This window comes from Odontomachus brunneus, unplaced genomic scaffold (genome assembly GCF_010583005.1).
Source record: "Odontomachus brunneus isolate Ranch 3 - 2012 unplaced genomic scaffold, Obru_v1 Obru_scaffold_071, whole genome shotgun sequence".
NCBI classification, from domain to species: domain Eukaryota; kingdom Metazoa; phylum Arthropoda; class Insecta; order Hymenoptera; family Formicidae; genus Odontomachus; species Odontomachus brunneus.
In genome coordinates, this window is record NW_022639521.1 from 1,725,942 (window position 1) to 1,750,771 (window position 24,830).

General features: G+C 36.2%; 2 protein-coding genes across 10 annotated transcripts in view; one reads left to right on the top strand and one right to left on the bottom strand.

Moving 5' to 3' along the window:
- Positions 1-12,580, top strand: part of LOC116846849 (PR domain zinc finger protein 1) — a 96,164-nt gene extending 83,584 nt beyond the window's left edge. For all 3 annotated transcript variants that reach the window (XM_032821190.1, XM_032821189.1, XM_032821192.1), the window contains exons 7-8: positions 154-498; positions 4,429-12,580. In XM_032821190.1, coding sequence (XP_032677081.1) covers positions 154-498; positions 4,429-4,589 — 506 coding nt within the window. In that variant the 3' untranslated portion in view covers positions 4,590-12,580. The remainder of the gene's footprint in view (positions 1-153; positions 499-4,428) is intronic.
- LOC116846850 (protein FAM76A) lies at positions 78-24,573 on the bottom strand. Of its 7 annotated transcripts, none has more exons than XM_032821198.1 (9): positions 24,404-24,573; positions 24,070-24,314; positions 20,247-20,311; positions 19,522-19,735; positions 19,086-19,139; positions 17,272-17,408; positions 15,294-15,537; positions 14,974-15,211; positions 78-346 (listed from the first exon to the last, which is right to left on the bottom strand). In XM_032821198.1, exons 2-8 carry the CDS (start codon positions 24,163-24,165, stop codon positions 14,978-14,980), a joined length of 1,044 nt encoding a protein of 347 aa, XP_032677089.1. In that variant the 5' UTR covers positions 24,166-24,314; positions 24,404-24,573; the 3' UTR covers positions 78-346; positions 14,974-14,977. The 7 variants fall into 7 exon arrangements, with proteins under 7 accessions (XP_032677089.1, XP_032677088.1, XP_032677085.1 ...); XM_032821197.1 differs by lacking the exon at positions 78-346 and adding an exon at positions 14,168-14,648; XM_032821194.1 differs by lacking the exon at positions 78-346 and adding an exon at positions 14,168-14,884.
- Positions 24,574-24,830: the final 257 nt, after the last annotated feature.

Genomic DNA, 24,830 nt, shown 5'->3' on the forward strand with positions numbered 1-24,830 from the left:
TACCATACAGTCGTAACTTTAAGTCACATCCGACGTCATGAAAGTCATACGTGGTTGCGATGAGACCTCACCAGTCGTAACTTCATATCTCTTTATTGCACATTTTACATAATATATAAACGCGCGCGCGCACGCATGCGCCTATATTCTCAGGTGAAAAGCCACACCAGTGCGAGATATGCAAGAAGAGGTTTAGCTCAACATCGAATCTCAAGACTCACCTCAGACTGCACTCCGGCCAAAAGCCGTATGCCTGCGACCTTTGCCCCGCCAAGTTCACCCAGTTTGTCCACTTGAAGCTGCACAAGAGGCTGCACACGAACGAGCGGCCCTACACCTGCCAGGGCTGCGACAAGAAGTACATTAGTGCGAGCGGCCTTAGAACTCACTGGAAGACTACGAGCTGCAGGCCGAACAACATCGAGGACGAGCTCGCGCTTGCAGCTGCGGCCGTGGGTTCGCCAACATATTACGAATACGGTCCTGACATGAATGTCGGTAAGTGATAAAAAAGAACTTTCTTTGTTTTATGTTCTTGCAACTTAGGGTTGCAAAGGGCTCAGTTCTTGCAAACAAATGATTGAAAAAAAAACAAATAAATACCTGCCCTACAACAGCCGCTTTCTTGGGATAATAATAATTATTATCATTTGTTAACAATGAACTTCTTCATAAGTGCGTCATAAACGTTTCGCTTAAAAACTGATCCTCTCCAATATTATATGTTACAATGTCTCGAAAACGAAAGATTGCAAAAATAATACAGATAGCAGTTGATCCAAATATTTAACGAGGAGCGTATACAGGTGTTAAATATTTTTCGTGATCAAAATGTTTTTCAAGAATGCGAATCGATCGCTTTTTAAATCCAAAAACGCATGATAGGAAAAAATCCGCAATCCTGTTCAAATAACTAATGAGAACGTTTCAAATATGTGCGCAAAACCACATAGAAATTTTTTATCGACAACCTGATAGAAAAATTATCATAATCTCTCACAAAAGTTGTAGCTGTGGTCTAATAAGGTATTTATTTCTGTTTTTTTTTTTCAATTTTTAAAATCACATATGAAATATCTTGATTTTCTTTAAATGACAATTATTATGATTATTAATATAATAAAAGTTCCCGATAAGAGCGAAGTAATGAAGGTTTTAACGAAGATTTTGCGACAGGGATTTGGGTTGATACGAGATTTACTCTCTTTCAATTTTAAGTGAAAAATCGATTTCCATTTGACGAAATGAACCGGCATTGCACGGCCGTTTGAAGTCATAATCATGCCTATTTTGATTAATAAAAATTAGCACGAGATACTGTTGTTCTGTCTTTCCGATTTTACTTTCTATGAATACGACGACAAGTTTTCGTGCCAGTTTGATAAAATAGTACAACAAGGAAGGGCCATAACCGATAATATCCGCGCGAATTCGGATATAGGTTTCTATACCCAGTATAGAAACTACACGGTTGTATACTGACAGCATTAATCGTCACTACATTATGTATGATGTATTAATTTCATTGGGGATTATCATTGATCTCCCATGGCAATCAACATGTCAAACTATATACAATACAACTTTTCTATACGCCAGTTTAATGCTTGTCGCTATATATATATATATATATATATATATATATATATATATATATATATATATATATATATATATGTACTGTTATACGCAACATCGAAATTAAGATAATTTAATATGGAATTAATAGCCGTCTATCAAAGTAATGAATAACAATTTAGAATGCAATTAATAATCGGTACGTATATTAAACCAAACTGGTGCAAACTACAAGCCTGTAATCATTCGTATAATGTTCCTGTAAATTTTATTGATATCTTGGAAAACTGTTTAAAATTTGTATGCCATTAATAAGAGTCAAAGACGATTCGTTTGAATACTTTAAGATACTCTCAAAATTTCTTGGAGTGAAGTTTCGCTCAAAAATAATAGATATTCACTCAAAACGATAGTTAAAATACTGTCACTCTGAATGGAGTGACATTTCACTTTTCATAAGAGTAAATATTTCACTTTCCATAAAAGTGAATATTTCACTTCAAATAAAGTAAATTTTTACGATTACAAGGATTTTTACGATAAAAAGGAAAATATCTTGTTATATCGTGTTTATGATTACTAGTGATTCTAATTATTACAATCTTTTTAATAGTGTGTTATTTAGGCCCAGTTCCACCAATTAACCTCCAGTTAACTAGCTGGTTATTCCATTGGACTTGACCAATCATATTTGACATTAAGAAGAATTAATCAGAATTAACCAATCACTATTGGAACTTAACCGATAGTTAAAATTAAACGGATGTTATGGAACTCGGCCTTAATTAATTCCATTTATAATATGCTTGGAAAAATTCGCTGACTACAATGAGATTTGAACTTGAAGACTTCTAGCTCTTGAGTCATTCACCTTACCTACTGAGCCACTGCTATTAACTGATGGCAATGACTCTCATAACGATGCATTGTTTCCGAACCATTCACTCTTTCACGACTGAAAATTCACTCCATTTGAGTGAAAAGTCACTCTAACTCGAGTGACAATTGTTGCTCGATCTGTCGAAGGAAAATTCACTTCACGATACAGAGTGAAGGAATTCATTCTATAAGAGTAAGAAGTCACTCTAATTCAAGTGACTCGGTTGTCACTCTGTTTTTCAAGTGAGGTTTTCACTCCAAGAAATTTAGAGAGTAGTTGTATCGCTAATTGATGGACTTTCAATAGCAACATCAAGAAGACCACTCATTTATCAAACAAAATCACTTTTTTATAAATTTATTTAATTATTCGAGAAAGAAAAAGAGAGAGAGTTATCAATATTAAGTTGTACTAAAATTAATATTAATATATACACAATATTATACAAGTATGAAAAGATTATTTATTTTTTGTTTGTCTTATTGTGTGTGTAAAACTTTATTAGTTATTTATTAGATTAACAGATGCACAGATAATATAAAAAAAATACATAAATATTTAAATATATATACATAAACTATGAAATACTATTATATTAAAAAAAAACAGGATAATTAATAATTCTGAATTTTCTCTAAATTTGTGCGCAATATTTGTATATATTAATCTCTAATATATATTATAATTGTTTTTCTCATTAAAATTCTTAATATAGCTTAAAAGAAACTAAAGACAGAAGCTAAAGATTGCACACTAACTTCAAGAAACACGTATTAAAAGTACCAACTTTAATTGCAGATATTTCAACTCTCGAATGCTTCAACTCAGTCTGTTTATAATTGCGCGAGTGGTTAGATAATATTTTAATTTAAGTGTAGTGCAAGTTTCAATGAATCCCCAAGAAATTCCTTTCACGACATAACTCACCACTTGGATTATCGAATATTTTGTGCCGCGTTTCGCGACACCTGGCCCTTTCTCGTTACTCGACTCGCGATAGATGTGAGTGCAGTGCAACTGAAGAGCACGTTGCTCGTTGTACATCAAATTACGACAGGATAAACTCACGTTGATTGATGAACCACGTTAGAGTTTAACTCATGCGAATTTCCAGATAATAAAAAATTTTGTATTAATTCAATACAGCCAATCAACATATTTCCACATTTCCTAAACGGCTCAAATTTTTATATTAATTTAACACAAGGCGAATATGTTAAACAATAACACAAAAATAACACAAAATTATATCGGAAATTAACACAAAAGAAATTAATGCTATTTTAAAGCAAATATTTTATGTAAAATTGACATATTTTAATATAATGCCAAAAAAAATGTTATTTTCGCACGGAAGAAAAATATTCTACTTATTGTGTTGTTTTTAAGGTATCGTTAATAATTTTATCGAAAATCTGAATTATGTGTTATTTAGTTAATTAAATTAATATCACATTTGGAAAATTTATTTGTTACAGATGGAATCGAATTCGGAAACTCTCTGAGAGAGTCGCCTATCTTATCTAATATACCAGTTCTACCCTGACTGTAGATTAATTTTGTATCGTATATATCGTTAATCGGTGCGACAACGTAATTTTTCCGTGAAATTCTCTAATATATTAATCTACGCTAAAGTATAAAATAGGTAATTTTAACACTTATATGTGTTGAATATCAATTTAACACAAAATATTCGGACAAACACAATATATTAAAGCACAAACATAATATATTAAATCAACATCTAGATATATTAAAAATATTAACAAGGGCGGATATATTAAGAATGTCAACAAGGATTTTTGACACAAATACAAAATGTTTTTTTATTATGCATGCTTCGTGAAGGCCGCTCTATCAAACTTGTTTGCTCGATTGATTAATCGATCAATCTGCCAGGATCACATGTAATCATTATCATGCATAAAGACAACGCAGACTAAACAGCAATGTGTCATCCATTTCAGGAAATATACCGAAGGAATGCGAGCTGGAGCACATCGATAATTACGACAGGCACGGGTCGGCGCACGGTCCGCACTCCACGTCTCTGCACAACCTGGAAAACTCCGTAGGTCGACCAAGCGTCATAGAGACGTCCCAGCCGCACATTATCGAGTGTACATAAGCCGCACACGGGGTATGAGCCCCTTCGCTCCGGCGCGAGAGACGCGGCCGTGGAAATATAAACGAGTTGCTCGCGACTGACGAGATAAGATAAAGGATAGAAAAGGGAACAAGCTCCCTTCTTCTCCTGGTCCTCCCCCCGCCCCTCTGAAATGGCAGGAAAGAATAGAGCTTTCGCGAAGGTAGGTGCCGAGTGGGAGAAGAGATTCTCCGTGAATGAATCGTTCTCCCGGATCCCCGATGAGGATTGGCGGATTCGTGAGGGACAAATGGAAATGATTTGGAGGACGCCTCGCGAGGACGCGAGCGTCGCGAAATTGTTTTCAAAGTGTGATTATAATCCTTCGCGATTATTTCCGTCTGCTCCATCGGAGCCAGAATCTTCTCAATGGGAGACTCGACGATGGGAGAAGGATTTCTCGCGAGGGATCGTCCGGAAGTGACGAGAGGACGCGAGATACCGCGGATAAGATGTAGTTGAAACGACGAAACGTCGCCAATCGCGTGACAGTGACGTACACAGACCGATCGCTCCGACAATCAGTTCGGCCCGAAGCGATCTCAGTTTTTAGCCAGCACTTTGTTGCTTTACCGAGGGAGTGGAGTACCGAGAGAGCGCGCGACGTCAAGGACACAGGGGGAGAGGGAAAAGAGAAAACGGAAAAAGCCAAAAAAAATATACACAGAAGAAGAAACGAATGAATTTTGCCGCGGTGGGTCGAAGAGATTCTGTCTTGTAGAGGCGCATAAAGTTCCTTCCTTGTAAATACTTGTTTCTATATTTTTTCTATCGCGTAGCGTTATATCAACGAAGAAGAGAGGGGAAGGCTTCTTCCCCGAGAGTAATCAGGCTTAATCACTCGACTTCCGGGTGCTGCCATTTCAGAAGAAGAGACAGAGAGAAAGAGAGAGAGGGTGGGGCGAGCGGGAGGACGATTGCGTGAACGATTGGCACCAAAGTCGCTCGGGTTTCTCGATTACTCTTCCACGATGCACGTAGAAACGCACGCCGAAGACGCATCGTGACGACACGTGTCAGTCGGTATCGACTGCGACCGATCAGAGGGATTACCGATCGAGTCCGATGACGATTTTACCGATCACTCAGATCCCTCTCGTGTACTTTGCGATTTTACTTCTTCTCGAAACAGCCGGGTGAAAGGATGCATCGCCATTTCTCGACGCGTCCAATTGTCCCGGGACGAGCTCAGTTTTTTTCCTCAAATTTCAGACACGAGCAGAATGGAAATCGTGGAATTCTTTAGTTTGTCTCCTGAATCTTTGTCATGCGTTAAGCTCACTACTGAGAGTAAATTACGTCTAGTGGCCGTCCCGGGAGAATTAATATGTTCTGCGATTAAGGCTTCGCCCGCGAAGCTACGTTTATATCGCGAAATTACGAAGTCACGATGCGATCCTCGACGTGCTTAGGTCAGCGTGTGTTATATGGCGGATTTTGTCGGCACCCGCCATCGTGTTCGAGTGCAACACGCGAACAGCAGCGGCAGCAGCAGCAACAACAGCAACAACAATAACAGCGAGAGCAAGAAAGACCCGAACAACCAGTGACGACACGACTGCAACTATACGAGACCTGTACCTGTACATACTAACATTACTATTAATTATTCAATAATTTAAAAAAGGTAATATATATATTATATATATTATATATATAAGGAGCTCTAATTTATATGAATACCTTTATATATTTATATATATAGGTATATATGTGTAAATATATACCTATGTGTATATATAAATACATACACACATAGCAACACGCATTTGCGTGTACGCGTATGTATGTGTATGTGTACGGTGCTTCTCATTAATGGAGTTCTCTTTGAGTGTAGGATGCTGTAGAAAAGTGTAGGTGAGCACACCACCTTCAGGCTTCCGAAACAGATCTTTCCATGAACCAGAATCCAGAGAACCAAGAACCTTTGGCTACGTTCAGAAAACGCAGCGATCAGTGAGCGTCAGTCAGTGATTATTGGTCTTCACTGTTAGATCTCTAACTTTAGACCAATTACGTTGACAAGTTACTCAATCGTTGTAAAACCGTTGTGTTTTTTGAACACAGCCTTTGACTTCTGCGATCACTGTTGGCTGCAACACGACATGTAGCCATAACCGTAATATCAATCGCGTACAACAACGATCTATTTCATCACTCATACATTATTCGCACGTGCATTTGACGTATCGCGACTATTCCACGTGATTCATCTACGCAACCAACGCTACTTATCGTATTGGGGCTGGCAGTGATCACCCTAGTTGTACATGTTCGGCCTCTGAATTCTGGCTCCGGGAAAGATGATTGGAATTCTGGAGATGGCGCGTTCATCTGTACTAGTTTACTCTAAAAAAAGACTCGATTTATGAGTGAGTAGTATACGCACATGCATACGTGCATACATCGTCGTCGATCAACGAATGGTAGGCTACACTTTCGAATGACTCTCGCACGACGCCGAATTATATGAGCTCGATACTTTGTTAAATAATTTATCAGCGCGCGCGCGTTAACGCATTATTGGCCAGACGCGTTGTCGACTTATCAAAATTGTTTCATTGCCGCGTCGGCTTGCGTTGATTCACAACAAATTTCCCCATTTCTTAAAAGGCCGGTCGACGATGCGTTAGGCCGGATGTACGCCCTTGTCCGCAACCTTATTTTAAGACGTAAGTCAGAGAAATTGACCAACTACAGCCAATTATTCTTCTAAAAATCGACCATGGTTGGTCAATTTCTTACGGCTTACGTCTTAAAGCAAGGTTATGGACGAGGGTTAATAGGTGTAAGCTTCAAACCGTAAGAAATTGACCAATCATAGTGGAACGCGACGAGAATAATCGACTATGATTGGTCAATTTCTTACAGCTTAAAACTTATAAACCTGGGTTTAAAGAGAACTATATCTCAATCGCAAACAGATAGTGAAAATCGCTTGGATTCAAACCGGTGAAAATTCCGTACTTCGAAACAGTGAAAATTCAAAACCGGTGAAAATTCAGAGGTAATGGACGAGGACAATCTCTACGCAGGATCGAAAGTTACGATAGGAAATCTAGTCAAAACGCACCGCGCGGGAAATCGCAAGATACGGCACGGCGGCATCGCTTAACACTTTAGATCCACCTACAGTGGGATTGGCATATTCTTTTAACAATCAACTATGGTTAGTCAATTTGCTTATTGGTTTTATCGCTCCTACTATCAATCCCATTGTAGATGGCCTTTAACCGACGGACCTTGATGGGGTCTGTTGTTTTAGTACAGACTAGGTCAAGTTGACCCAAGAGCCATGATGTCCATTTTGTTTATTGTGAGAGCAACAATAGATCGCAAAATGTTCTTTTTAGAACAAAGGAGAAGAGCTTGTGCTCTAAAAGGAATGTTTGCAATCCATTCCATCTTTTCATTGTCGCTCACACGGTTTGTATATGAGTGAAACATGGCCAATGTAATCTTTAGGCCAACTTGATCAAGTCTTTCCTAACTCTAACCTAACGTAGTTTAATCCTAATCTAATCTGTGGCCGAAGACTTGCACAAATTTGCTTAAAACGCTTTTATTAAATTACATCTCTTAAATTATAGTACTTATGAAAGATATTAACACTTATATAGAGAGTTTGCTTCAAAAAGATGTCTGCACTTATATGAAGAAAAAGTTACTTCCATATATGATCACATCTACGATTATGCGGGATCATATATGGATGTAACTTTTTCTTTATATAAGTGTTGACATCTTTTTGAAGCAAACTCTCTGTAAGTGTTAATATTTTTTTTAAGCACTTATATATCTAATTAAATGTTGTAGAAATGTTGAATTCGTGAAAAAATAGATTTTTCTTACGAGTAAATTACAATAAATATGATGCATTGGACTGTCCGGAGAAGTCGTGCGAGAAAAAAGTGCGTCTCAATATCTTATAGGCTTTGCAAATAACTATTTTGTTTACATATGTAGTAAAAGCTAAACATAGTGCTGTCTTTAGAATTGTCTCGACAGTTTCGCTTCTGTGCGCTTCGGCGACGTTGAAGAACGATATAGAACCAAAAATCCGCACAAACTTCCCAGACAAGTCAATGTTTCATGCGTGGTTGGGAAGTAATACATCGCTTGCAACGCTGTTACCATAACAAGTTGTATTTAACGATAACGGTAACGAGCTATTTTTCAAAATTAATAACGATAACAATAACAAGTTATTCACTTATTTATTTTTTTCAATTTTTTAGCGTGTGACGAGTTGCGTATATTTATTTATTTATTTATATTTCAATCTTTCCCGATATATAACGAATATAATTACTCTTAAAAAATCACTTCTCCAATCCTGATCGCATGGAATATTAATTTGCGACGTTCGTGCGTCTCACGAGAAGTCTTCTGTTCTTCGCGTAGAGCACGAGATTTGTATAAGTCCGGATCTACAACACGTGTAGTGTAAACCTTTTTTTAACCTTATACTCTAAGGTTTATAATTTCTGACAGAAAACATTTATTGCGCTGCTTTAACAATTAGAATCTGGCGAACTCACTTAAAGCTTGGGGATTATGACTTCAGGCAGCAATGAAAAACGTTTATAATAGAAAATTATGGCACAATTTTGGGTTTATAGCATAATGCTAAAAACTTACTACATCTATTGTAGATCCGAGCTAAAGGAAGAGCTACGCACTAGTGATCGAGTTCGAGTAACGGTCCAAGTAAGACACTACGCGTCTCGTCGGTGTAAAGTGTTAAGGGAGAGACGCGCGCTCGGAAATCGCGTTTCTGGATCTTCGCGACTCACCAAGCATTCGCGTCGAACTCCCGGAAAAAAAAGAAAACGATGGTTTTTTTGGATGAACAATGTACTTCCCGTACACACAACACACGCGAAAGCGATATTCGCGGAGTTCACACCAACGACCGTCCGCGAAGACGCTGGTTAGGCCTTAACCAGCCTTCTCTAGCCCTAAATACGCCTTCTTCCTTCCTCTCGCGAAATCTTCCAGTGATTTGAAACGCGCCGAACCGGTGCGAATTCGCACTTCCAGTGATTAATTAATTAGCACTATGTTAAGACGCACGAGAGGGTGTCGCGCGAGAGTCGAGCTTTGCGAGAGCGCAGCCTACCCGTCGTACAATGAACAAAGAGCGTCCTTACCGAACGACGACTGCGGGAACCGCCGCGTCACCGTCACGCAGAATGACGATTTTTCAAAGGAGGCCGCGTCGGCCCCTAGTCGTTGTTCCGTAACGGTTACGATTAAAAAAAAAAAAAGAGACGTATCGCAGACTGATATATACACATGGCTATTGAGCGTCTGTGCGATTCTAAAGAGCCACATGCATCGCGATACGATTCCGTGCGAATTGAGCGAGCGAGCGAAACGAACGAAAGAATGAGAGTGAGAGAGAGAGAGAGAGAGAGAGAGAGAATGAGCGATTTTTCGAGAAGACAAGAGTGCGGAGTGTGTTAGGGAATATACCATCGTTCGAAATTACGGCTTCCTTCGCAAAACCCGAGGCTCCGGTTCCGCAAAAATCTTCCCCTCACGTCCGACGCGCGATGAACTCTACGTAAATAACCCAAAGAAATCCGTTCCGGCCGAAACTCTCCCTCATCTTTCGGGGATGCGCGCCAGCCGACCGGGGGTTCTCCCTCCCCCGATCGCGATGTATACGCGAGATTTTTACGAAACTGTTCCCTCGTTTCTCCTTCCTTCCTTCCTCCCCTCTTTCCCTCCTTCCTTCCATTCTTCCTGGAGATTGGCGATATCGTAGTATTATCCACTCGCCGATCAAAAAAGAAAGACAAGGACCCGTCGAAACGCACCCAAAAGATCCTCCTCCTCGACTGTTCCTGTGTACACACACATACACACACGTACATACACGCACAAAATGTCTCACACCACACACAGCATACCCAATAAGTTTCACGAGGAATTAGAGAAAGAACTCTCGAGACGAATGCGGAAACGTAGGCGTACGCAATAGCTTTTGCAGGGACTTGAAGATCACTAACTTGCCGATACCTTTTTCACCCCCTAGAGACGCGGCAACCATTCGGGTGTTCTACGGGACGTCTCGAGCTGCGAAAGCGTGACAGGGTTTTTTTCAAATGGCGAAGAAGCGCGGGACGCCCGCGACCATCCGAAATCGCGAGGAGTCTCGGCGAGAATCGACTCATATCCTCCGCGATCTAGGCCGAAGATGTGCAAAACACACCGCGCAAAAATCTACTGAAAAGAGACACGAACAGAGACCCGAGAATCCGCTAGTGCGAAATTATTCCGAGAGCTTTCCGATAAAAACAACTCCCCGGATAGTACAAGATGTCCCAAACTTACTCAGAGAGTGTCAGAGAGTGAAGCCATGAGGGGTGTTCTAGTACGTCCTAAGCACAGCCAGGATGATTCAAGGATTTTGCGCTATTTAAATCCGTTCTTTTTCGATCGTCCTAAAATATCTCGACTCGCATGCAAATAGAAAAGTAAATTTTGGCCGAAACAGTACTGTACTTTCAGCTAAACTAGGTGACACATTTTACCTTTAGTAATTTTTAATTTTACCGTAGAATAGAACAATATCTATTCTTTATAGCTTACCAAGTTCACTCTCTACGCTTAAAATGAAGCAGATACAAATTTGATATTTAGATAGTGAAAGGAAGGAGAAAATAGGCTGAAACACCCAATTATCGATATTCTCGAAAAGCCAATTTTTTTGCACCTTTGCGGTTAAACTTCTTGGCTGCACTCTGTATAATTTCAAAACAGACTAAACTGTGAACAGATGCCGCTGGTCGCAAGAAAATCAAATTTTTCAAGAGTCGATCACTAAGAGAAATATAAATAATTGAATATTTTATCCTAGAGAGGTTAATTTAAGATTAAACTTGAAAACATTTTCACTTTTCACAGTTAAGGGAAAGTCACGATCAACCCTCAGAAATTGCAATCATGAAGAACAGACTTCATAGCCCGAAAACATGAACAATGGACCTTATATTATCCTGGACATACATTTGACATTAAATTATAACTATCTAAATCCAAGTTCCATTTATTTTATGGGAACATCATGTGTAACATTGTCTCAGTATGATGTCAGAAAGACATATTTAGCGTTCAATGTGTATCCAGAATAGAGATTGTGATCGGAAACTCGCGAAATAATTCCATGATAGCGCTGCCGATCGAAGAGGCAATCTGGAACACTCCCGAGACTCGTCGGACATGCAATAATAGCGACGCGTTATAGCAATAATGACATTAACTTGCCTTTGGCAACGACATGAACGGTATGCCCTAACACGTGGCTACCGGATCTCGATCCGCGCCTGGTTGTAATTTTACTCGTGAAACGACGAGCTCCGCGTCCCGTAAATCGCCACGATTCTCTTCTTGCCTCATCTGCGCATTCGAGCGCAATTTTATTATGCATAACTTCGAAGTAAAACAGAGAAACTAGAGGAGAAACTTAGGCGCTTAGGGATTTCTCGAAATCGTGAAACTAATAGCGAGAGGTGCTGAGAAACTAAGAGAAGCGCGCACACACACATACGTCCACACAAACATACACACACACACACGTCCATACACAGACACACACACAAACATATACACAGACAAAAAGCACATTCGCGTAGTAGAGGCAGACCAGGTGAAGACACGTGTAAATATGCTGAAAGTAGTGGAAAACGTCGAAAAAAAGGAAGCGCGAGCGACTTAAACGCCTCGAGGACAAACAAGCAATATTTAGTTCTTACCATCTCGTAATAATTAAACGATAACTCCAACTGTACCGTGCACACGCGCGTACGTATTTAAACGACTATAAATTAAATGTTAATTATCCTTACACTTCGTATATAGTGAATTGTTACGCATTTATTATCATTACAATTATTGAATAGGTAATGCTCAATTAGCATTTGTTTCTTAAAATAAAGAATAAATATATGGCTGTTGGATATTTACATGCACATGTCACTGTCACCTACGTCACGTGGTTTTCAGGCCTCACACAGCATTCTATCTTAAGACACCTATCTTAAGAACTAGACTGCTAACTTCCCAGACAGCACGATGTCCAAAATCGAGTCATAAGACGTCTTTAAAACATCTTTAAAACAAGACTTTAAGACAGTTTATAAGATATTGTCTTAAAGATGTCTTAATTACGTCCTAAAGTCGTCTTATGACTCGATTTTGGACATTTGTGCTGTCTGGATTGTATCAAATACGTTGGTCTAAGAGATATGTACAGAACTCATGCGCATGCGTTATGTAAGTGGAATGACACATCTGACTGATTGAGTTTTACATAATATATGTCAAATACATACTTATACACACACTCCCACACATACACAATTTAAAATATCACTTCTGTAGGCACAAGTAGACATCGATCGTATTACATAACTTTCAAACCACTTACATCTGCATGCGCAGATGCTTACTTATTATATATGTAATACATAATTTTTGGGGCCATAATAGAGATGTGCGAATCAAAGATTTTTAATGTCGAATCGAATCTCAGATTTTAATTTCGAGTCGAATCGAATCGATGAAATTTCACCCGAATCAAATCGAATCGAATCGTTGAAAGAATTTTTAATTAACATAATCACTGAATTCAACATGAAAATAGTAGTTTCAGTATGAGAAAGATAATATTGATCATGTGAAATCCATTTTTAAGGTAAGAGATATATAATATATAGTCGGTAAACGTGTATGGAATACAGTTCCAGCCTTGAAAGCTGCGCAACGACACATATCGATCCGACAGTTGTCGGTAAGAGTTTATCTGGAAGCCATTACCTTCTTTTAATATTTTTGAAGAAAATCTTAATGTATAGCAAACTTTTCAAGTCATGCTAATTCCCGTAAGGCTGGATGTCTTTAATAGTTGTTCGTTAATGCTAATGTACGCGATCCGTATTCGAATATTTTCGATTCGAAATTTTTGAATTATTCGAATTGAAATCATAGGGATTCGAATTTGAATCGAATTTCACTTGATTCAAATAGTTCGCACATCTCTAAGCCATAGCACATAGAAAAACAGTAAGCAGTAAGATTTAAACAATAAGAAAATAGATCAATCACAATCGATTATTCTTGAACTGTAAAGAGAATTATCAACTGTGGTTGATCAATTTGCTTACTACTCAAGTTTTACTATATGCTTCTTACATCTTACGTACAATAACTAAGGAAATTAGCAGTCTTAGTACATAATATAGATGCTTTGTGTCTCACACACACGCCGTGTGCACCGATATGTGTATACTCTGTAAATAATGGATGCGAAACAGTTATGTTTAGTTAAACAGCAGCCAATACACCAATCAGAGACAATAATCATCAAACGCTGATTTTTGCTGAACGCAGAGAGACATTGACTTTCCTTCTGACGATGATTCGTACGTGAGAAGAAATAGCGATCCTTAGCGTGCGAGAGGAGAAGGAAAACGGGCAACATGGACTTGGAGAGAGAAAGAAAAAGAAAGAGAGATACGCACACACAGAGAAACCAACAAGGGGAACCAGACTGATTTTGAACCTTTTATTGTAAATTCATCTACAACCACATCCTGGCTCATCGTCGCTTATATCGTCGTCATTATAAATAGTAAAATGCCACGGTAACGCTGGTACTGCGTTGCCGTCAGTCAACGTTGTCCTATTCACAACGCATGTACAATTCGTCAATTGGAGTTTATCCCTAATTACGGACCCTTCGATATCTCGCGTTGCGGACAAAACGCAGATTAACCGCACGATCTGCCACGACACGGAATTTCTCACGAGCTTCTCACATACGCGTCGTCGCGCCAGATCAGCCATTGCAGTGGCGGATGAATCGTTGCACGTTACTGGCGCTTGGTTGCAAACGATCATCCGAGAGAGAAAAATCGGCGGTGAGCTACAGAACTTACGTATAAACCTTGTATCGTCGATCGGTCCCCCCTAAACGGAGACGCGAGCAAGACCCAGCTTCTCCTCCCAGTGCACATCGGTAGCAATATACAACTGTATATTAGAAAAATAATACAAGTTTGTCTCATTAATAGAAACAATTGTCTATATTCGTAACATAGTAGAACCACGTGGTTCATGCGAGTTGCGGACAATTCAAGTACGTTGTCACGGTTAATCGTGTGTCTGGAAATACAATCCCAGAGAGAAGACTCTTCACACATCTGCGCACCGTAGCTTGTTGCACATGCGGGTGACGCTTGCGTAGCCGATTATTTCTTCAAACGAGTCTTTATAAATATATCATGATGTTTTGAGAACGCTCTTAGAACGTACACACGGATGCCATGAGGAACAGCGAAGAAGAGCAATATCCTACCTTATCAAGGTACAGGACTGTCCGTTCCGCTACCGCTGTTGGTCCCAGCTTCCGTCTTGGTGGCGGCCACCCGATCGCCCCGCTTGGACGTCTTCGACAACGAGGCTACCTCTTTCAATAGACTCGAAATCTTGTGCTGCATGTTTGAGATCTTCGTCTCGTACCCCTTCTCTGACGCCTTCATTTTGTTGCGCAACTCCGTCTCGGATGTGAAGTTTTTCGCCTTCAGCTCGGTAATCTGCAATCGAGGAGTGATTCACATTACTAGCCTCATCTCACGGTGTTGCCGTGAGATCTTAAGGTAAGAAGATTCTACGCACTTGTCTATCCTTGGCTAATAACTGGCCATCCTTGATAGTAATCTGTTTTTGCAGATGCGCGATCTTTTCCTTAAGCTGGGTGACCGCCACTACGTGATCCGAGCTGTTCGGATCGTGCGGGTCGTGCACACCAGCCATCCGTGCTGCCTTCACCGGACTAGGACCGTTTGTGTCACCGCCTTCAGATTGCGGCGGCAACTTCGTTACATCGACCCTGTGCGGTCTCTTATTGTGACCCTTTAATCTTTAAACGAGAATAATATTTATGTTTATGCGAAGCATAAATAAGAATTTCCTTGAGACAGTAATCTAAAGAGCGCGCCTATATACAACAAGTTTGTCCTTGATTGCTATACTGCACTAACTGCACTTCAAACGAAGTAGACACATATTTAACACTTAAGAAGAGAGAAGAAAATAAAAAGATTACAAAATAATTAAATAACGATCCAGTTAAAATAAAAAATAATTGGTGGAGCCATAAGCAAGAGCCAAACGCTGATCTTATAGTGGAATTTTGTGATTTAATAAGAAATTACAAAATATTGATGTAGGATATTTAATCAGCAGATCTCTGGATATTTAATCGGTATGATTAGAGACAAATGAGAGTCAAACACCGATATAAAAGTGAATAACAACAGTAGTAAAAGACATTTCAATTATTTATTAATCTAAAACAAACATTTCGGTTCTATATTCTTTAGTGTGAGAAAAAAATTACATAAGTAATAGATGCAACATTAATGCAGCTCTCCCAAAAACCCTACATATATTGTCTTAAAATATGTCGATAAACCATGAAACAAAGATAAAAAGAAGAAAATTGTAAGGATTATAAAAATTCAAACCATCTTATCCAATACACACAATAATCTTGAGGTCTATATCAAGAATAACAGAATATTACCATTAATTCAAATCAATTTGAATAATTTGATATGATACCTAAGTGGTCATGTTTATAAACATATCCTTAAATCACCCAACATAAGAAAGTAAATACTCAAAGATAAGTAACCAAATATAATAGAAAGTCTCTCAATGATAGGACAATAGTCTTTATTTAATCTTCTTGTAAGATTAAACTTTTTGTTTGACAAACAAAACTAAACGTAAATTTTTTGTTTGACAAACAAAACAAAAGTAAACTGTTTGACACTTGATGAAAAACATGACAATGACATTTCAGATACACTTTTTTTTAACATAGGGTCTTTCTTTGTCTAGAATTCTGACATTTTCCCAATCAAATTCATGTTTTTTTAGTCTATGTATGGACACAAGTGACAATTCTTTAGCATTGCATAATTGGTTTATATGTTCTTTGATTCTAGTTTTTAATTGTCTACTTGTTTGGTCTACAAAAAGTATCATGGTGTGGAGGTTGTAATCTTTAATGCTGTTTCTTAATTGCTCCGAACACGTTTTTAATATAAGGGATTATAGGTAAATTTAAAAAAAAAAACTGATATTCCTTAAGTTGTCGCTTTTAAATACGGATCCGAACATATAGGATCAAAAAAAATATTTAAAAACCGAATTTAAAAAAGGACCCGAACATATAAGACCAAAATTAAAAAATACAGTTGAACTGTCCTCTACTACTGCTTTTCCATCGGCATTCCACGGCCTTCATTTTGTAGTTTAAATTGTGTAACAAATAGTTAAGCCTAACTTTTCTGAATGCCAAGAACCCAATCTCTATATTCTTGGTATTCTTGGTTCTTGGCATTTAAAAGACTTAGGTTTAACCATTTTTATTAACAATTTAAAATAAAAAATTCCGCTATGAAACTAACAATCGACTCTTACTTGCCTCTATCTTCACCGATTATTTTGTTCTGTTTTGGTCATAAATAGTGCAGCTATAAATAATAGACCTAATTCATGTTTTTCGAAATTGTGCTGTATAACTGCATAAGATCTACTAAAAACGATCAAATTATTTTATGGTCTTACAGATTTGGATAATTACTTTTGTTCTTTGTGCTTCGCAGCCCGTTGTTGAGCCAATTTCATGTGCGCTCTTCTGTCCGCATCCGATTGCTTTGTCTTCGCCAACGCTCGTTTATAAGACAGCGTACAGAGCCAACATAATAACTTCCCATCTACCTGAAATCCAGAACGTAATCGTGAGCGATTCAACTTGATTTTCCCTGAAAAAAATATATCAAAATTTAAAAAGTAGAACAATTTTCAAAAAGTCACAATGTCGAAACAATTTTACCAAATTCTCATATAGCCAAGTGCATTAGTAGCTAATTATTTATGTACAGCAAAAGTATATCCCAGTGGATGGATTTTAAAACTTGTGTATATCAAAGTTGCGAGTAATTATTTTTGTATATAAAACTTGTGTATATCAAAGTTGCGAGTAATTATTTTTTAATTAATTATCGTGTTTAATAAACAATTAATAAGAACTAATTAAAGACCGTTTAATTGACAATTTATTTCAACAAATTTAATTGGAAACCGTTCGATTCACGATTAGTTTCAACGAATTCAATTAAATACTGTTCAATTGACGATTGATATGAGCAAAGAGAATTAAAAATTGTTCAGTTAATAATTGAACTTAGCAAATTTAATTAAAACACCTTTAATTGACCGTTGATATAAACAAATTCAGTCGATTTAATAAAAAATTGCTTAGTGACGATTGATATGCTCAGTGCTTCTTTCAATGGAAGTCCTGTTCAATCATCGGCATTTTTCACGACGTCCCACGATGCTTTGAGAATAAATATTATCTACAAAACCAATTGTAACCTTAAGTAATCGAATGCTCTTCAAGTGAATTGATTGAATTTGCTCATATCAATCGTCAATTAAACAGCCTTTAATTAAATTTGTTAAGTTCAATTGTTAATTGGACGATCTTTAATTCCATTCGCTCAAATGTCAAATGAACATTCTTCGCATGATTATGTTAATTAATTAAATTAAAACATATTCAAATAAATTATTAAATTGAAAAAAATTTAATCAAATATTTTATGTGTGTGTGTATTATTTTCGAGATAATAGTTTCTCCTCGAAACAATTATATACTTCGAGAAAATTATATTTCGGGATATGGTCTCAGTATTCGGATTACGATATTGTGATTTTTCAGGAAATTGTTCCAGATTTTGAATTTCGATATTCTGAATTCTCGGGTCAGTATTTTTTCCACACATGAATACCGATCGTAACAATTGATAATTGTTGTTCGTGTAGACGCCGAAGAAATTTGTCAGACACATATATGTGTCCACAGTTCTTACCGATAATATTATAAGTATGTATAGAATGCTCAATGTAATAGAATTCATTATTTTCTACTAATTGCAAAGATCACGCAGAATAAAATTCAATACAATTAATCAGTTTTTAAGCAATAATGAAATGTAATAAAAAAATTTTCAAAAATGTTCTTTTCCGTAAAAAAATCAAAGTTATTTTTACCTTTTTTTAAGTAGAACCATATCTTTTTTTATCTGTAATAATTGTAAAAAAATCAAAACAATAGAAATTCAAAACAATAGAAATTAATATTACTCAATTAGAAACAAAACTCAGTAGAAACTTATAATATTACTTTTACTAACATTTAACAATGAAAATACAAACAGAAGGTAAGATAATGTTTAAAATACAATGTGTGTGTTTGTGTAATGAATAATATTAGGTGCTCAGTGCATTTTCGAAATGTAATCCATTTTTCGGAATACAAAGCTCCACCCTTTGTAACAGAGTTTTATATGTCGCATCAATTAGGATATTTCGATTTATGCTTCTACATACTTGTGTTATACATTGTAGAAATTCTTCATTATTATTTCGCTGTGCTCTTTTTAGCTGTGAAAATAGCAATAAAGAAAATATTATGAGTTACTATTAAATTTGTTCTGATTCTCTTTACAACACTACAAGTAAATTATTTACTACGTTTAAAAAAGTAACGTTGATCTTTATTTTTTCTTTAAAAATTTCTTTTTATTAAAAATATACTATTATTATATTATAAAAAAACATTTCCGAAATTTTTATTGTTGCATCTTATTGTTGTTCAAACTCTAATTAATTCTAAAATCTAAATCTGATTAAATTTAAAACTTTCCTGCCAGACTATTGTAACTGGTAAAAATATAGTGGATACCACTACGGTAAACGCAAACATATAACTGTGCGTCCAGAATATTCGAGAAATTAATAGATATTTAGAACTTCCGTGTGTTACCTTCTTATCTTCGTCCTGTCTATCGAAGGCACACTTCTGCTTGCACTGTTCGCACGTGACCGGCGGGCCATAACGTTTCTCCGAGTTTGTACATCGTTGGCATTTACTGCCGATGAACGCGGCGATGGTATTGCAATATTCACAAGCCGACGGCTTCCCGTAGGATTTGACGTTTTGCTCGCATTTTTTACATATAGTACTTGTATTGCCCTTTCTGTAAGATCAAGCAGATTGAAACGATGCAAAGGACCCCTCGCAGTTAACAATGAATCGCATGCTGATCGACAGAAGAATAACAGATTTGATGATTCTAATGAAGCGAAAATGTTGTTTGCAGGCAGGAATATCTCTTCTGCAAGTACTCTATCTATTCTTCTACTTTCAGTACTTTTTCCAATATTTCAAAGAGTGTATCTCTGAACAGCGTCGACTTAGGGCACATTTTATTTGATGCTCGACTGCGTAAATTTCATTCTATCTTTGTTTCTTATTGGATGTTAAACAAAAATGGAATTATGCTTGCGATCGTCGAGTGGAACTTAGCCTTAAGAGACGATGTCTATGGAACATTTTAATCTCTTAACAATAATCTTTTGTTTTAGCAAAGTGTGCTACTAGTCGCGAGGGATCCAGAATCCGCGTGAAAATGGGCAAGATTCTTCATTCCATCTTGAGTGGTTTTTAACGAGAGGAAACAAAGCAGTTCGTTCGCGGCTGATACTTACACGGTCTGCTGGAATTCGGATCTGCAGTACGTGCATTTTACTACAGGAAACGCTCCTCTGCATTCCTGTGTAAACACAAGATATATTTTAGTATGTACATATTTTTTAAATCATTTTGGTGTTAATTTTATTTCAATTATTTCAATATCTAAATGAATTCGTTAAATGCTCTAAAATATTATGCAGCACTAGCTGCATAATAATGTCATCAAACTTATGATAGAATTCGTTTAGTGTTATAAGTGTTTCAGAACTATAGATAGACCAGTTATATTGATTTATTTGATGCTTCAAACCATTTACAGCATCAAGTAAATACTCATACAGAGAAATATTATTGCTAAGGAAAGTAATTATTCAGCTTACTTTCCTTTTTCTTAAATAATATTTACCTTCTTTTAAATCATGTTTACTTTTAACAAAGTATATCTTATTGATAATAATCTTAAAATATACTTTTCACAAATTTGAGAAAAGTTCATTATCATATAATTAAAAGAAGAATTCATTTTCTTTATAAGATTATAAAATATTATCAAAGAAAAAATTAGATCAACTCTATGTAGTAAATAAAACTAATTCTTGTTTTAATTTGATATTCTTAATAAAAATGCTAAACTTACTAGAATTCAAAATATATTTTGAAGGAATTTAATGAACTTATAATATAGATTTGCTGATATACAGAGTGTCCCATGATAACTTTATGGAGGCATAATACAGATTGAAGTAAACATAAAAGTCCTCCGCCATATGATATTCGCAATAATTATGAAGATATTAATTAAAAAAAATTTGTAAATAATCACGCGAGATATAATAGCTGTAATGGCGGCGTCTGTCATTGTATGCTTATACATCAGGTCAAACTGAACAAAAAAGTCCTCTACCGTTTTCCTAATAACTTTGAAGATTCTTAATCAGTAAAAGACGGGTGACGCCATATGGCGTCACCACTTAATTTAGAAACTTTTTGAGAAAAATCACTAAAAGTCAACAGCAAATACTACCCAAAGATTTTCGAGATCGCTGATTATGCATCTACTATCAGATTTTTAAAACACGAAGTGGCGAATACAAAAGTAGTGAACTTTGATGTTTTTCAATTATTCACTTCAAAACGTAGTTTCTAATGGTTTTCGCAATCGCTGATTATGAATTTGCTGATAAATTTTCAAAATTCAAAATGACGGATCCAATATAGCAGATAAAAATAGCAAATTGAAAAACTTTATCCTTCAACATGCGCTTCTTTATCATTTCGGAATAAGAAACCGCTTTCAGCTAAAACTAGAATCACGACGAGAAGTACGTGGCAATATTCTATTCCATTTTTCGTTTTTTATGTTTTCCTTGTTTTAATTTTTTTTCGGTTTTTTCTTGTTTTTTCTTTGTTTTTTTTCTATTTTATTTCGTAACTCCTTTTATCCTTATGTTTTTGTTCAACTGTTTATGTTTCAACTACTCGAAAATGTTTATAAATTGGTTTTTGTGTGATAAATTTGAAAACAATTTTTTTTTCAGAAATCAATTATTTGAAAATTCATTCATTTTTCTCCGTTATATTAAATCCGCCATTTTAAATTTTAAAATTTTGATAGCAAATTAGCATAATTAGCGACCTCAAAAATCCTCATAAGCAAAACTTCACCAATTTTCATAAAAAAACCCCGTCCTTTACTGGTTAACCCTTATTGTGCACTGTGGGGTCAAATAGACCCCAGAAAAAATTAAAATAAATGAAATAAATGAAATAAATAAAATAAATGAAATAAATGAAATAAATGAAATAAATGAAATAAATGAAATAAATGAAATAAATGAAATAAATGAAATAAATGAAATAAATGAAATAAATGAAATAAATGAAATAAATGAAATAATTAAATAAAATAAATAAAATAAAAAAAATAAATCTTTAAAATAAAATGAAATATAATAAAATAAATCTATATATTTTGGGAAAACTGTTTGCTTTTTTTTCACGAAAATCCTAATTTCGATATTGAAAATAAATACCTTATTTGAAAATCCTGCTATTGTACTAATATTTTTCTTAAAGAGATATGTCTTGAGAATAGTTTCTTAAAATTTTACCTTGAAATATGAAAAATTGTGTCAGTTATGATTTTTGGAGCAAATAAAGTCATTTTTCGCGTTTTTTGGGGTTTCCAAATTTTTTTCTTCATTTAAAATCAAATTTCGTCTAGAAAAATTATTTCGTCATATAAAAAGATGTTTGAAATATATCCTGAAATTTTTTCAAATTAAAAAAGCGAATAATTTTATTGGAGCATTTTTATAGATGGGATCGCGAAAGACCCCAGTGTGCCCATTATGTGATTCTACTGAAGTGTTGCACAATAAAGGTTAAAGAAGATGGTTTCTCACGATATAGTAATGTTCTTTAATTAATAACTAAAAATCTACAATTGCAAAAGGTAAAGGGTGTACAAACACATGACGACAGATGTCACCACTACTCTCGCGTGTTCATTCATAAATGTTTTTTTAATTAATATCTTGATAATTATTGCGAATATATCGCGAAACATTATAAGACTTTTATGTTCATTTTAATCCATATTATGCTTCTACGAGAGTTTTGAAAGTTGTTCTGGAGTATTCTATATAAAGTAATGAAATAAATGAAATAAATTATTATCTGTATAAAGTAATGAAATAAATTATTCTATTTAAAACATTCATTTGAATGTAGTATATATTCTTCTGTGTGTACACATAGAAAAATATCACTCTACTGCTAAGGAAAGTGATTAGTTTATTTTCCTCTTTTTAAGTAATGATTATCTTCCACAAAGAATATTTTCTTAATAATAATCTTAAAATATACAAAACTTTGAGAAAGTTCATTAACATGTACTCAAAAGAAACAATTTTTTTTTTAGAAAATTATAAAACTTTATTAAAGAAAAAGTTGACTTGACTCTATGTAGTAAGCAAACTGACTTCTTGTTTTAATATTTTATATTGAAATACTGAAATTACTAGGATTCAAAATATATTTTAAAGAAAATGTTATGCTTATGATAAACTTATGATAGATTTGCTAGTGTATAAACTTATGAAATACTTCAAAGAAATAATATATATACACATACTTACATGTTATATATACATATAACTTATATGTAATATTTTTCTGTGGGTATCCTAAGATTAAGTTTATTTTTTTTTTTTGAATGCTTCTATGCTAAAAGCATTATTCTATCTTTCTTCAGTATATAATGAATAATAAAAACAGAATGATGCTTTCAGCACAAAAGCATCTAAATTTAGCCAAAGTTACATTCTAAATTACCACAAATTGAAATTTGATGTTCTTTATTTTGTAATACAATACTCTATAACTGCAATCACATAAATTACTACAACTACTTACTAAACATTCAGGCTACATCTTCTTTGAATGCAATCTCATTGAGCAATTGTAATATTAAGTGCACTCAATATTGTATCATACATAATATACAAAAATTTACCCGACGTACGTCAATATTCCAACTGATATTCCTACATCCTCACGCAAAATCTCGCGTTGTCAAGTTCGCGAGAAAAAATTTCCCGCTCCTCTAGCGTATAATAAATCTTCGTTCTACTCAATCCTATTCAAATCGCAGTTGTTTTAATCGTGACTTCGTCGGGAAGAAATCATGTATGTCGCGACGATCGTGATAAAGTACAGATTACATGTAAATTGCGTCATAAAACCAGATACCACGGAAACAGTTATGCGTGAAGGAATGAATGAATAAAAAGACAAATGTACGAAAAGCGGCGATTTATTAGCGGCGACACATACCTTGCACAACTGTTGTCCTGGCGAAAGGTCCTCGAAAGGGTGTCTAGAAAAGCACCTGGAACACGCAGACAACGCCTGCATGTTGTTCGCGCTCATCTTCGTTCATCCGACGCCGTTCCGACAATCGGCGCGATATCAAAATGACGAGAGGACGACAGCTATGCAGGAAAGAGACGGCGATATTACGACGCACACTCGACCGGGAAAGTCGCGAAAGACGTTGCTGTTACCGCCGCTACTAACTGCTATTCCACCGACAACAGAAAGAAGACGTAAAACATATAACAAACAGCGACGCGATACGGGCGGTCAGCTCGAGACAAGACTCACATACCTCGCGATGACACGTGTAAAACCTCAATCGCGAATCCGTTCGGTTACGATGCAGCAATTTTCACCCAAACACGATTACTCTACCGGTTGTTGACTTTCACGCGTCCATCTGTGATTGCTACGAAAGTCGACATGGCCGACCGCGACGACAGAGGTGGCCGCCCGAGGGCACCACCGCCACGTTCGCCGCCACGTTCGCACTAAAGGACCGTTCAGACGGATCTCCACAGCCGAATAAGTAATCAGAGGCTGGGAGGTCGCTTTCAGCAGGAAAAGTTGCTTCGCAATTATTGTAAAATCGTGAGTTTATGTGTGCATTTCCACTTAGCGCGTCACGCGTCGCGTCGTCCTTCGCGGACCAATCAAATCATCCTATTTTATTGCCTAACTTTAGACGAATAAAATGGGACGATTTGATTGGTCCGCGA

Coding starts and splice junctions, on each gene's coding strand:
- LOC116846850 (XM_032821198.1), bottom strand. CDS start 24,165: ATGAGCGCGAACAACATGCAGGCGTTGTCTGCGTGTTCCAGGTGCTTT. Junction 17,409..19,085: donor TTCTACAATGTATAACACAA/GTATGTAGAAGC, acceptor TCTGGATTTCAG/GTAGATGGGAAGTTATTATG. Junction 15,538..17,271: donor GCGAAGCACAAAGAACAAAA/GTAATTATCCAA, acceptor TCTCGTTTAAAG/ATTAAAGGGTCACAATAAGA.